Genomic DNA, 10724 nt, shown 5'->3' with positions numbered 1-10724 from the left:
ATTCGAGAAATACGGGAAGGCGGGCGAAGTCTTCATTCATAAGGATAAGGGCTTTGGCTTTATCCGATTGGTAAGCGTCTGTAGGTTCGTAGAGCGAAGGCGGGGAAGCAGGGGAACGATGGGTATGGGACATCAGGCAGCTAATACTTCTCAGACGGTCTGTTTCTTTAAAGCTTGTGCTTGTAGTTGGTGGAACGGGACGAAATATGCCGACTTTATTATGTCTTTCCTTCCAGGTTTTTGTTTCGAGGGCATTATAGGTTTATTTGTCTAAGATACTCAGGCCAAAGTATGCCCTTTGGAACTTAATTTTGCTTTAATTAGGAAATTTTAAACCTACAGAAGTAGACAGAATTATACAACGAACCTGCATGTGCTGCCCAGCTTCAGTGATTATCAGCTCATAGTTGACTTGTTTTATCTGTACTCCTCCTATTTTCACTTCATAAACATTTTAGTATGTTGGATTTTTTTTTTCCAGAAGAGAACGAAAACACGTTTTTATTTTAGTAATGGTCAAGGCGTATGTCATTGCAGAGCCTTATGCACTGTCTGACTTCAGACTGTTTAAAGCCATGACGGCACAGTTTTATTTCTGTCTCTTTTTTTTTAATTGTGCTCAAATGCACGTGACGTAACATTTATCACGTAACCGTTTTTAAGTGCACGTTTTGTAAAAACCTGATTCGATTTAGGAAACGTGGGGGCGAGGCCGTTCCAGGCATTATCTGTTTACATAAACGAGGAATGTGATGTGGTCAGAACTAGTTTTCTTTCCAGATCTAGCACTCACTCGGGACTATACAGGCGAGTCGTTTTCTCTGGGGGACCTCCGGGGTGGAGGGTGTAAGTGATTCTGGCTAAACTTCTAGATAACTAGCTGAAATGAAAATATTCTGCCTACTGTATCGTAGGGGTAGGTTTTAGGCTGGTTGTCGTTGTCCAGATGATCTGCTGCCACTTGGGAGAATAGCCGGCAGTCCCGGTGACCGCGTAAGTGTTCCAGGCTTCTAGGATTCCCAGTCGGCTTATTGCAAGGCCATCAGAGCAGTTAGGCTAACCCAAGAGTTACCTGAACACGAGTCCACTCTTCCAGTCCTGTCCGTGTTTCTTCATGTGCTTCTTGCCCAGGTTCTTTCCCTGGAGACGTTTTGTGTTGAGCTGTGCTGTCTTGGACTCTCGATGGCGGTGCAGTCACTGTGCCAAAGCGAGAGAATTCTGACTTCCCCCCACTTCCCAGGAAACGCGGACCCTAGCGGAGATTGCCAAAGTGGAGCTGGACAACATGCCCCTCCGTGGGAAGCAGCTGCGCGTGCGCTTCGCCTGCCACAGTGCGTCCCTTACGGTCCGGAACCTCCCTCAGTATGTGTCCAACGAACTGTTGGAGGAAGCCTTTTCTGTATTCGGCCAGGTGGAGAGGGCTGTGGTCATCGTGGATGATCGAGGAAGGCCCTCAGGCAAAGGCATCGTGGAGTTCTCAGGCAAGCCAGCTGCTCGGAAAGCTCTGGACAGATGCAGCGAAGGCTCCTTCCTGCTGACCACGTGAGTGAGGGGTCGTTGGCGGCTCAGCCTCAGACCGCAGCCTGCCAGTCAGTGGCCTCCAGGAGCCCCATTCCCGTGGTCGTGCCACACTGGCGAATGGCTGTGTCACCCTTCTGGCAGGGCATTCGGTGTAATCTTAAATTTTCGCAAGTGCGTGAGGATTGAGAAGTAAACCTTTTCGATCCTGCGATAGGTCGTTCAGTCCCCGTTAAACGTCCCTTGAAAGTTCTGTAACTGAGAAGCCGCTTCGTGCATGCAGCATCTTCGCGTTTACCCGCGTGGTGCTCTGGGCTTCCCTCGACACCAGACACGTAGGCTGCATTGACCACGTACTTGGACCGATTTCTAAAGCTGTATTCGGAGGTCCGGAGCCCGACCTGACCCCGTCCACCCCAGGTTCCACATCATGCCATCGAGAGGAGTCGATGACAGGGGACGGGGTAGAACGGCGGCTTCAGAAGTTTGCCGACTTGTCCAGGCCTGAGCCCTAACCGGCTCTCCGTGTTGTGGCAGATGTGAGAGGCAGCCCGGGGTGGGCTCTGACGCGGGTAATGCTCAGATGCTTTCTTATCCCAGATTTCCGCGGCCTGTGACTGTGGAGCCCATGGACCAGTTAGATGACGAAGAGGGACTTCCAGAGAAGCTGGTCATAAAGAACCAGCAGTTTCACAAGTAGGTGGGCCCGACGCAGTCCCCTGTTAGGTGCTCGCCTGTTCCGAAAGCACTTTGTCCGGGAACGTGTGAAAGGGGGAGTGCGTTGCTGAGTCGGGGTGGGGGGCGCGTCTCGGACACGGCCCTAGTAACCCCGGAACGTCGTCCGTAGGGAGCGAGAGCAGCCGCCCAGATTCGCACAGCCCGGCTCCTTCGAGTACGAGTACGCCATGCGCTGGAAGGCGCTCATCGAGATGGAGAAGCAGCAGCAGGACCAAGTGGACCGCAACATCAAGGAGGCGCGCGAGAAGCTGGAGATGGAGATGGAGGCCGCGCGCCACGAGCACCAGGTCATGTTAATGCGGCAGGGTGAGTACGGGCTGCGGCCCGGAAACCGGACGGGCAGCCTGCATCGTTTTGGGGGTTCCTTTGTGGTGATCGGAAGGGAAAGGCCCGGATCTCTCTCTCTCTCTCTCTCTCTCTCTCTCTCTCTGTCGAGCGTCCGAAGTCTGTTGTTGAGCCTGGAGGTGTGGCGGAGAGACCAGGCTCTGCGCAGAGGGCACTGGTGGCTTCGGCTTCCTTCTGGGAAGCCGGGTCCCTCGGACGGCCACTCCGGGCTCAGAGATCAGATCCCCTTTGCTTTCCGGATCTGTGATTACGGACGATTACCTGGCCCGTGCGAGGACAATGACGAATACTCTCGACCGCCCCGTCGTTCTTCTAGATCTGATGCGGCGCCAGGAGGAGCTTCGGAGGATGGAGGAGCTGCACAACCAGGAAGTGCAGAAGCGGAAGCAGCTGGAGCTCAGGTGACTCTTTTTCGCTGACGCCTTTTCCCTGACAGCTCCGAAGGGGAACGTCTCCCTTCTGCCTCCCGCCCCCACGCCGCCTCACGCACGCACTCGCGCGTGCGGGGTCCGTTGGCAGACCTTTCCCTTCGGAGGGGACGCGTGTTGGCTGCCCCGCGGATCTAGGCGGCAGTCGAGACAAAGCGGCCGCCTTCGTACCGGGCTCACGAGGCTCCTTTGGGAAGGGAGAGCGTTTGCCCCTGGCGGACGCCTGCCAGTTGCTCTAGGGCCAGGCACACGCCACGGTGACTTTGCGGAGAGCGGCGAGAGTTTTCGGCGGGCTCTCGATCGCCTCGGCCGAGCCCCCTGCTAGGCTGAGCCGCTCAGGTGCCGGAGAGCCTGTGCTGAAACACCTTGCTGACTCCAGGCAGGAGGAGGAGCGCAGGCGCCGTGAGGAGGAGATGCGGCGACAGCAGGAAGAAATGATGCGGCGCCAGCAGGAGGGATTTAAGGGAGCCTTCCCCGATGCGGTATATGTCTTTCCATGCGCATGACGCGCCGGGCCGGTCAGGATAGGCAAACGCGCTGTGAAGTGTCCGCCGAGGCTGTAGGACACACCAGGTTCCCGTCCGCGTTCCCCTTCTGTGACACTCCTCCGAGAAAGAATCTGTAGGCAGGGAAGGGAAGGTTCGAAGGGGGGCTCTTCTCGCCCTACAGGCAATTTAGGATGGAAAGCTGGGGCTGCGCGATGAGCTAGAGGCAGCCCGGTGGCAGCCTGGGCCAGTCCTCCGTTGTCCTCGCGATGCTTGTCCGGGCCGGAGCCTTAGAGGACGATACCTGCCTGTCCCCTTTCCTTTCGGCTCTCCTGTTCCTGATAGGAGGCTTCTCGTTTGCGTCCTAGTAGCTCCGATCTTGACCTCACTGCACACCTAGCGAGGCGCTGTCATGGGCGTTCCTCAGCTTGGTCTCAGTGCCCTTGGGGTGTGTCACCGCTCTGTCTGCTTTCCCTAGTGCGAGATCGTCAGTGGATTGTGGGAGAAGGCAGTGCCATCTCGGGCTGTCTTCAGTGATTTTTGTTTTTCAGAGAGAGCAGGAACTTCGCATGGGCCAGATGGCCATGGGAGGTAAGGCCCCGGGAGGTTAGTGGCTCTGAGTTCCCCTCTCGTCTCATCTGTGGCGAGCTACGTAGCTGCTTTTACCCGGTCCGGATTTAACGGGTTGGCATTTCCGGGAGCACCGTGTTCGGGGGGCGGGGTGTAACGTCTGAGTCCAGAGGTCTTGTCGAATTGCTTCCTTTGGAACAAAGACACTGATAATCTCTGCTCCTTGTACTGATCACACGACTCTGCCTTAGGTGCTATGGGCATAAATAACAGAGGCGCCATGCCCCCTGCTCCTGTGCCGACTGGTACCCCAGCTCCTCCGGGACCGGCCACTATGATGCCAGATGGAACCTTGGGATTGGTAATACACTGCAGGGCCTTACAGTAGCTCTACATGCTGTCAGGAGAAAGGACTTTGCCCTCACAGTCCCGGGCCTGGCCACGATTTGGCTCTGGATGTCAGTCTGTAGGATGACTGTTAATCCATTAAACGTCACCTCCAAATTTTTCTCTTTCAATCTCGCGCACACCCAGCCTCTAACTATACTTAGGAGTTGGGCAGATGCCTCCGATGGGCCTGTCCGACGGTTTAGTTCCTATCCTGGGTCGAACCCACGCGTTTTTGGAGGGAAGGCAATGAAGACTAGACATTAACACATAACAGAGATGTGAAGCCAAAAGGCTTTATGGCTCATTCAGTCCGGTGGTGGTTTTAGTTCTAATATCAAAATGTTCAAACTGGATAGGCTTCGGGTTGCTTGCCCTTGTCCGGCAAAAAGGATATGGCTACAACGCACCCATCCTGGGATTTTCGTACGTCACGTTGTTTAGCAGATAAGACTAGAGAGAAAAAGGTAAAGGTGGGACGGTGGGGGGCGGGGGTCCCTGATTCCGGCAGCCTTCCTTCCGGGGTCGGGCGCTACACTCCTGAACAGGCTCGCGCGCCTCTAGCATCAGGAGCCTTGAACAGCTGGGTGGAGATGGCCTCCGAGGGAGGGACTGCCGATGGGTGGCAAGCTTAGTCCCTAGGCTCTCTGGTCACGTTGTCCCCTTCTTCTCTTTAAGACCCCGCCAACAACCGAACGCTTCGGCCAGGCAGCTACAATGGAAGGAATCGGGGCAATCGGTGGAACCCCGCCTGCGTTCAACCGTGCGGCTCCTGGAGCCGAATTCGCTCCAAACAAACGTCGCCGATACTAAAAGAAAAAAAATTGCAGTGTCTAGTTTCCCAAAACCCTTAAGAGAAGGACCCTTTTTGGACTAGCCAGAATTCTACCCTGGAGAAGTGTTAGGGATCCCTCCCAGTAGTTAGGTCTTCCCTGCCTGTCCACTCCAGGGAGTCTGCTGGAGGCAGAGGGCGAGGGAGGGGCGGTGTCTACCGAATCAATTCTGTGTGGTATGTCGTCTAACTCATCGAATCATGTGGTGCATTCCTGAACTCCCCAGTGATTTTGGAGGGTCAGGAGGTGGGGGAATCATGACAGACAGGATTCATTTCAGTCAGAGCCCCGTTCATCTTGATCATTCCGTTCTCCGTGCCCTCTCGCGTCTCAGCCCCCCCCCAGCCCCAGAGACACTGCCAGGTATACCACAGCACCCCAGCACCCCCGATGACCTTAGCCTCATCCTCCGTTCACTCCCAGGTGGGAATTCAGGCCAACGTCCGCAGCGGTCACCGATAACATACATACGGTTCTGTTCTATCCCATACATTGCCCCTTCCACGTCCCGAGGAAGACATTTTCTCTTAGAGCTTTTCATTTTAGCACACCTTTAAAAAATCTTGTGTTAAGTTGCCGCCTTCATTTTCTTGGGTCAGGACGACCCAGGAATGGCCCTCTCGTGTCTGATGTTGCTGTTCATAGCTTTTCTCGGTAGGCCTGGTGCAGTCTTGGGAACGGGGCTGCCGCGTGCCGACAGCCCGGACGGTGGCCCTCAGCCTTGCCTATCCTAGGTAGTCACGCCGTGCATTTTTTATCTGTGTACTACGTTTGATTTGTCCCTGATACCTTTGGAGTTTTTCTGAGAAATGGAGCAGTCATGCAGCATCGACTTATTAAAATACATTTTAAGCCTTTTAATTTCCTGTGTGATTTTTGCGGGGGGCGAGGGGGGGTTAGGGAAGGAGGGAGGGGCATTCTGCCTTGGCAGGAGCACTGGGCTCTGGAAGGACAACCCTTTGTGCCCCTTCGCCCAAAGGATCAGTCGTCTGGAGAGTGGCCGCATCCTGTGGCTAAAGTGACCCAGGTCCGTGCTCGTGACAGCACACATTACTTGAGGATGGAGGGGGGTGGCTGTTGCCCCACAAGGGCAGATGGGCTGGAGGGATCGGGGTGCCCTCGCTGAGCCGGGAGGGGTCTCCGCGTTGGCACTCGTTTCCCAGCAGCTGCTGGCCCGTCAGGCTTGGCACTGCAGTCGACCTAAAAGTGCCTCAGCCGTGCGGAGCTGACCTCACCCCAGGCCCCAGCCCTGCGCTGCCTGCTCCTTTTCTCAAGCCTCAGAGCCGAAATCCCGAGCTGTCCCCATTGGCCAGGAAGAGCCAAAGACGTTCCCTTGCCCATGTTAGGAGGTGGCCGCCTCCCGAACTAAAGATAGACACAGCTGGCCCTCGCGGGCAGCTAAAAGCCTGCAGACCTAGAGGTGTGCCCCACTCGGCAGCCAGGCTCCTTGAAATACCCTTTCAGTAATCCTCCCAACGCCTCCATGTCTCTGCTGTGCCATAACAAAGGCTGTGGGCAGCGCTTTGACCCCGGTGCCAACCTCCCTGGTGAGTAATCTAGATCTTGCCAGGGGGCTCTCGGGGTGCGGGCGGGCGGTTGGCCTTGGGCAGTCTGTTCACGGGGTAGAGAAAGAAATCACGCGTGCCCGCCTGAGCTTAACTGATCTGGGTGATTGCCGGTCTTCACTGTTTTTTTTTTTTTTATGTTATATGGAAAAAAATATAAGCGTGTAAACCCGGGCATGGTCACCCTTCCCTCCTTGATCCTTCTACCGGTATCCACAGATTCCTGTTGCCATCACCCCGGGGTCCCAATCTTCCACGATGCACTTAAGGTGAGGCGTAGCTGGGGGAGGTAGCAAGAGCATTTCCCCGAGGAGATACACCCCGGAACCTGAGCTGAGCTGGGTCTGTCGTCCCCAGGGTTGGTCCTGCTGCCGGAAGCGCACCGTAGACTTCTCTGAGTTCTTAAACATCAAGGTAAACTCTAGACTTCCTTAGATTCTGCGGCTGACAGGAGTCCATCTCTAACGCTTCTCTCCTCCTCTGGACCAGGGCTGCACTGTGGGGCCGCACTGTGCTGAGAAGCAACCTGACGCCCCTCATCCTGAGGACCCGGCCACAAGCAGTTCGCTTCAGGAGCAAAAACCCCCGACTACCATTCCAAAGTCAGCAGAGACTTTACGCCGGGAGAGGCCCAAGTAAAGGAGGGGGTCCCTGGGTTTTTCCTACGTTAATGGAGCTTCCTAGAAATGACTGACTAATGGGTCACTGGGGTTTGGGAGCTAGGGAGCAGGCACGCGAGTGAGGACGGCCAGGCGTCAGGCTTGGCGTGTGCTCTGTGCCATAGCAGAGATCCCGTGTCTGGGAGTAACGCCCGTCCTATAAGGGGGCTGCGGGCCGATGGGCTGGGGGTGTGGAGTGTGAGCAGACAGCGCCCCTGGATCCGTACTTAGTTATGATACAAGGGGGTTTGTTGGGGATGACTTGATTTTTTTTTTCCTTTTGGAAAAGAGCTTTAAAATAAGTTTGATGTCAAGGAAAGGGTGTAGTAGTGTTGGCAGCAGTATCGGCTGCAGAGACGAGGAACTGAATTTTCTGGAACCGGGATGAGCCGCAGAAGAAAGTCATATTCGGTCCACAGCTAATTAGATGAAGAAGAAGAGGGCATGGGGCATCTCTGGGGACAAGTGCGCTTAGCTTTGGAGCAACTGAGTAGATGGGCGAGAGATGCCCTGGGGGTCTCCCCGGGGTCAGGGGTTTGGGGTCCCCACGGAGAAGAAAAAAACGGGCCATGCGGTTGCTACGCAACTCCTCCAGCCCTGCCTCAGTGGCAGCAGACTCGGGCTCCGTCGGCACCCCGCACCTGGGGGAGGGTTGGAGCCGTCGGCCATGGTTAATGAGTCAGAACGAAGTCACCCCACCCATACCCCCTAGGTCAGAGTCGCCTCCAAAGCTGCTTCCGCTAAATATATCCCAAGCCCTGGAGGTGGCATTGGAACAGAAGGAGTTAGACCAGGAGCCCGGGGCCGGTAAGTGGGTGCCTGATGGGACAGGCCTCGCGGAGCGAACTCAGTAAGGGGGCCCTTGGGCGGGAGGAATGGGCGGGTTCCTGACTCTGTTTCCCCCGCCCAGGACTTGACAGGAGTCTGATCCGGACTGGTTCCAGCTGCCAGAACCCCGGCTGTGATGCCGTGAGTGAGAGCTCGTGGGGGCTCCAGCTTGTGGGCGCGGGACGCGGCCCCCACGGGTGGCTGGGTCCGGATCGGGGGCTGCGTGGGGTGGGCTTCGCAGTGACCCGACAGTGTCCCTGTTCTCCGTGGTCTGTCTCAGGTTTACCGAGGGCCCGAGAGCGATGCTGTCCCGTGCACTTACCACCCAGGAGCACCTCGATTCCACGAGGGGTGAGGGTGGGGACCGGGCGGCTGCGGGACAGCTTTCTGCCGAGCTTGACCGAGATGGGAGCGGGGGGGCTTGTGGGGACGGGGAGGAGCTGCGCTGAGTGGCCTTTACCTCAGGATGAAGTCTTGGAGCTGCTGTGGCATTCAGACCCTGGACTTCGGGGCCTTCCTGGCGCAGCCGGGATGCAAAGTGGGTAGACATGACTGGGCGCGGCAGGTAAGGCCCACCGTTCCCGGACTCGTGATGAGAAGCCCCTTCCAGAAATCATTTCTCCTCCGTGTGCCTCGCGGCCAAGCTCTCTCCGTCCCCCTCGTGTGCCGCCCCGACGAGATTCCGCTCCTTATCCCGCGACACCCCAGAGGCCACCGCTTCTCCGCACGCACCTGAGGGCTCCCCTCGGGTCAAGAGTTCATCTCCCCACCCACATCTCGCATCTTCTCTTTAGCTGCCAGCGTCTTGCCGTCACGATTGGCACCAGACAGAGTCCTTGGTGGTGGTGACCGTGTACGGGCAGATTCCACTGCCTGCATTCAACTGGGTGAAGGCCAGTCAGACCGAGGTGAGCAGCGTGCGACGCGGGGCGGAGGCTGGGGAGCCGGCCATAGCACAGCGTTCCAGCGTTCCGGGCCCTCGGCGTGGAGGCGCCACTGTCCCCGTGCTCGCTCAGGGTCACCTGACTGGCCCGTGGATGTCGGGCTCACGGCTCCGGCCTGGTCGCGTGTCGTTGTGACCGCTTACGCCCGCCCTGGGATTGTGACCGCCCCTGTCGTTCTTTGCCCTCAGCTCCACGTCCACATTGTGTTTGACGGGAACCGTGTGTTCCAGGCGCAGGTGAAGCTCTGGGGGGTAAGTGAAGACAAGGGGCGCGGGGGGCAGGAGCGGCGTGAAGAAGGCAGACGCGTGAGCAGAGGGCGTCCCCAGGGACGGAGTCGTAGCGGGAAAACGTGGACGTTTTCTCCTCGTTTGCTTTGATTCTCTCTCTCCCTCGCCCTCTCTCTTTTCCTCCCTCTCTCCCCCCTTCCCTCTCCCTTCCTTTCCTCCTCTGTCCCTTACGATATTGTCTCGTTCGACCAGCTTTTCCCCAGCCTTCCGGTGTTCGATTTTCCTCCGTCATTCATCGCCACCCCACCCTGACCCCAGTCCCTTTGATTTCCTCACTTTGTCTTTCTTCTGTGTCCCTCTATCTTTCCCTCTTCCTCAGGTTATAAACGTGGAGCAGAGCTCTGTCTCCTTGATGCCATCTCGGGTTGAAATCTCCCTGGTGAAGGCTGACCCAGGCTCCTGGGCCCAGCTGGAGCACCCCGATGCACTAGCTGAGAAGGCCGGGGCGGGGGTTGGGTTAGACATGGATGAGGAAGAATCTGAGGATTCAGATGATGATCTGAGCTGGACAGAGGAGGAGGAAGAGGAGGAAGCCATGGGGGAATAGTGACACCAGACAGTCAAGTGTCTAGACAGGACCTCGATGACTCTCTTAGGATCTCAGAGGCCAGGATATGCTTGGCCACGTGATACTGGGCAGCAGGAGGCTGAAGGAGGAGAGAACAAAATTGTCTAAGCCGTGCTGGTTTTTTTTCCCCCCTAAATAAATCTTGTATTCTAACTTTCACATAGTGTCATTCTCTCAGCTCGCTAAGATCGTATGCATCCCCCCAACTTCTGGGTGTGTTGTACGCGCACGTGAAAACCGGCACGTGCACACTCGATCTCTTCTCTACAACCGTCAGGTATTTGCTGCGTACTTTCTCTGGCCCAGTCATGTGCCAGGTGCCTTAGAGATGTCTGACAAACAGGAGATGGACTCGCTCCTCCTCGGAACACTGGTCTGGCTGCCAGACAAGTCGAGGCTGATGTCCGTGAAACAACGAGAGAGAGTAGCAGGTAGTTGAGCTGAGTGCGAATCGTGTGGTACCGTTTTTAACAGCTGTAGGACTTGAGAGAATGGAGAAGTTCATGTGGACCGTGGTAGGAAGGGAAGGCTCCTCGGAGGAACTACATTTTGTACAGCTTTATTGAGAT

The 10724-nt window shown here is 56.4% G+C and overlaps 2 protein-coding genes across 6 annotated transcripts in view; both read left to right on the top strand.

The window, feature by feature from the left end:
• The window catches only part of NONO (non-POU domain containing octamer binding), a 13898-nt gene extending 7733 nt beyond the window's left edge, over positions 1 to 6165 (top strand). For 2 of the 5 annotated variants that reach the window (XM_011371426.2, XM_011371428.2), the window contains 9 exons: positions 1241 to 1542; positions 2119 to 2214; positions 2366 to 2562; positions 2918 to 3002; positions 3409 to 3511; positions 4066 to 4105; positions 4336 to 4445; positions 4831 to 4938; positions 5150 to 6165. In XM_011371426.2, the coding sequence (XP_011369728.1) occupies positions 1241 to 1542; positions 2119 to 2214; positions 2366 to 2562; positions 2918 to 3002; positions 3409 to 3511; positions 4066 to 4105; positions 4336 to 4445; positions 4831 to 4938; positions 5150 to 5284 (1176 nt within the window). In that variant the 3' untranslated portion in view covers positions 5285 to 6165. Of the gene's footprint in view, positions 1 to 19; positions 71 to 1240; positions 1543 to 2118; positions 2215 to 2365; positions 2563 to 2917; positions 3003 to 3408; positions 3512 to 4065; positions 4106 to 4335; positions 4446 to 4830; positions 4939 to 5149 lie in introns of all 5 variants that reach the window. The other 3 variants (XM_011371429.2, XM_011371430.2, XM_023537454.1) reach the window with 2 other exon arrangements.
• Positions 6166 to 6239: 74 nt separating this feature from the next.
• Positions 6240 to 10314, top strand: ITGB1BP2 (integrin subunit beta 1 binding protein 2). The gene is made up of 11 exons (XM_011371425.2): positions 6240 to 6851; positions 7089 to 7138; positions 7227 to 7283; positions 7359 to 7504; positions 8241 to 8335; positions 8439 to 8497; positions 8637 to 8707; positions 8822 to 8921; positions 9151 to 9264; positions 9489 to 9551; positions 9907 to 10314. The coding sequence occupies exons 1-11, from the start codon at positions 6788 to 6790 to the stop codon at positions 10132 to 10134; spliced, it is 1047 nt and encodes a 348-aa protein (XP_011369727.1). The 5' UTR covers positions 6240 to 6787; the 3' UTR covers positions 10135 to 10314.
• Positions 10315 to 10724: the final 410 nt, after the last annotated feature.

Source organism: Pteropus vampyrus, unplaced genomic scaffold, assembly GCF_000151845.1.
Source record: "Pteropus vampyrus isolate Shadow unplaced genomic scaffold, Pvam_2.0 Scaffold191, whole genome shotgun sequence".
Lineage (NCBI taxonomy): Eukaryota > Metazoa > Chordata > Mammalia > Chiroptera > Pteropodidae > Pteropus > Pteropus vampyrus.
The sequence above is the reverse complement of the archived record's forward strand: the minus strand, read 5'-3'. Positions and strand labels throughout refer to the sequence as shown.

What these genes read in the sequence shown, in the direction of transcription:
- ITGB1BP2 (XM_011371425.2), top strand. Translation starts at nt 6,788, where the DNA reads ATGTCTCTGCTGTGCCATAACAAAGGCTGTGGGCAGCGCTTTGACCCC. An exon ending in TCTTCCACGATGCACTTAAG is followed by an intron (nt 7,139 to 7,226) that starts GTGAGGCGTAGC and finishes TGTCGTCCCCAG; the next exon opens with GGTTGGTCCTGCTGCCGGAA. An exon ending in AGACCAGGAGCCCGGGGCCG is followed by an intron (nt 8,336 to 8,438) that starts GTAAGTGGGTGC and finishes TCCCCCGCCCAG; the next exon opens with GACTTGACAGGAGTCTGATC.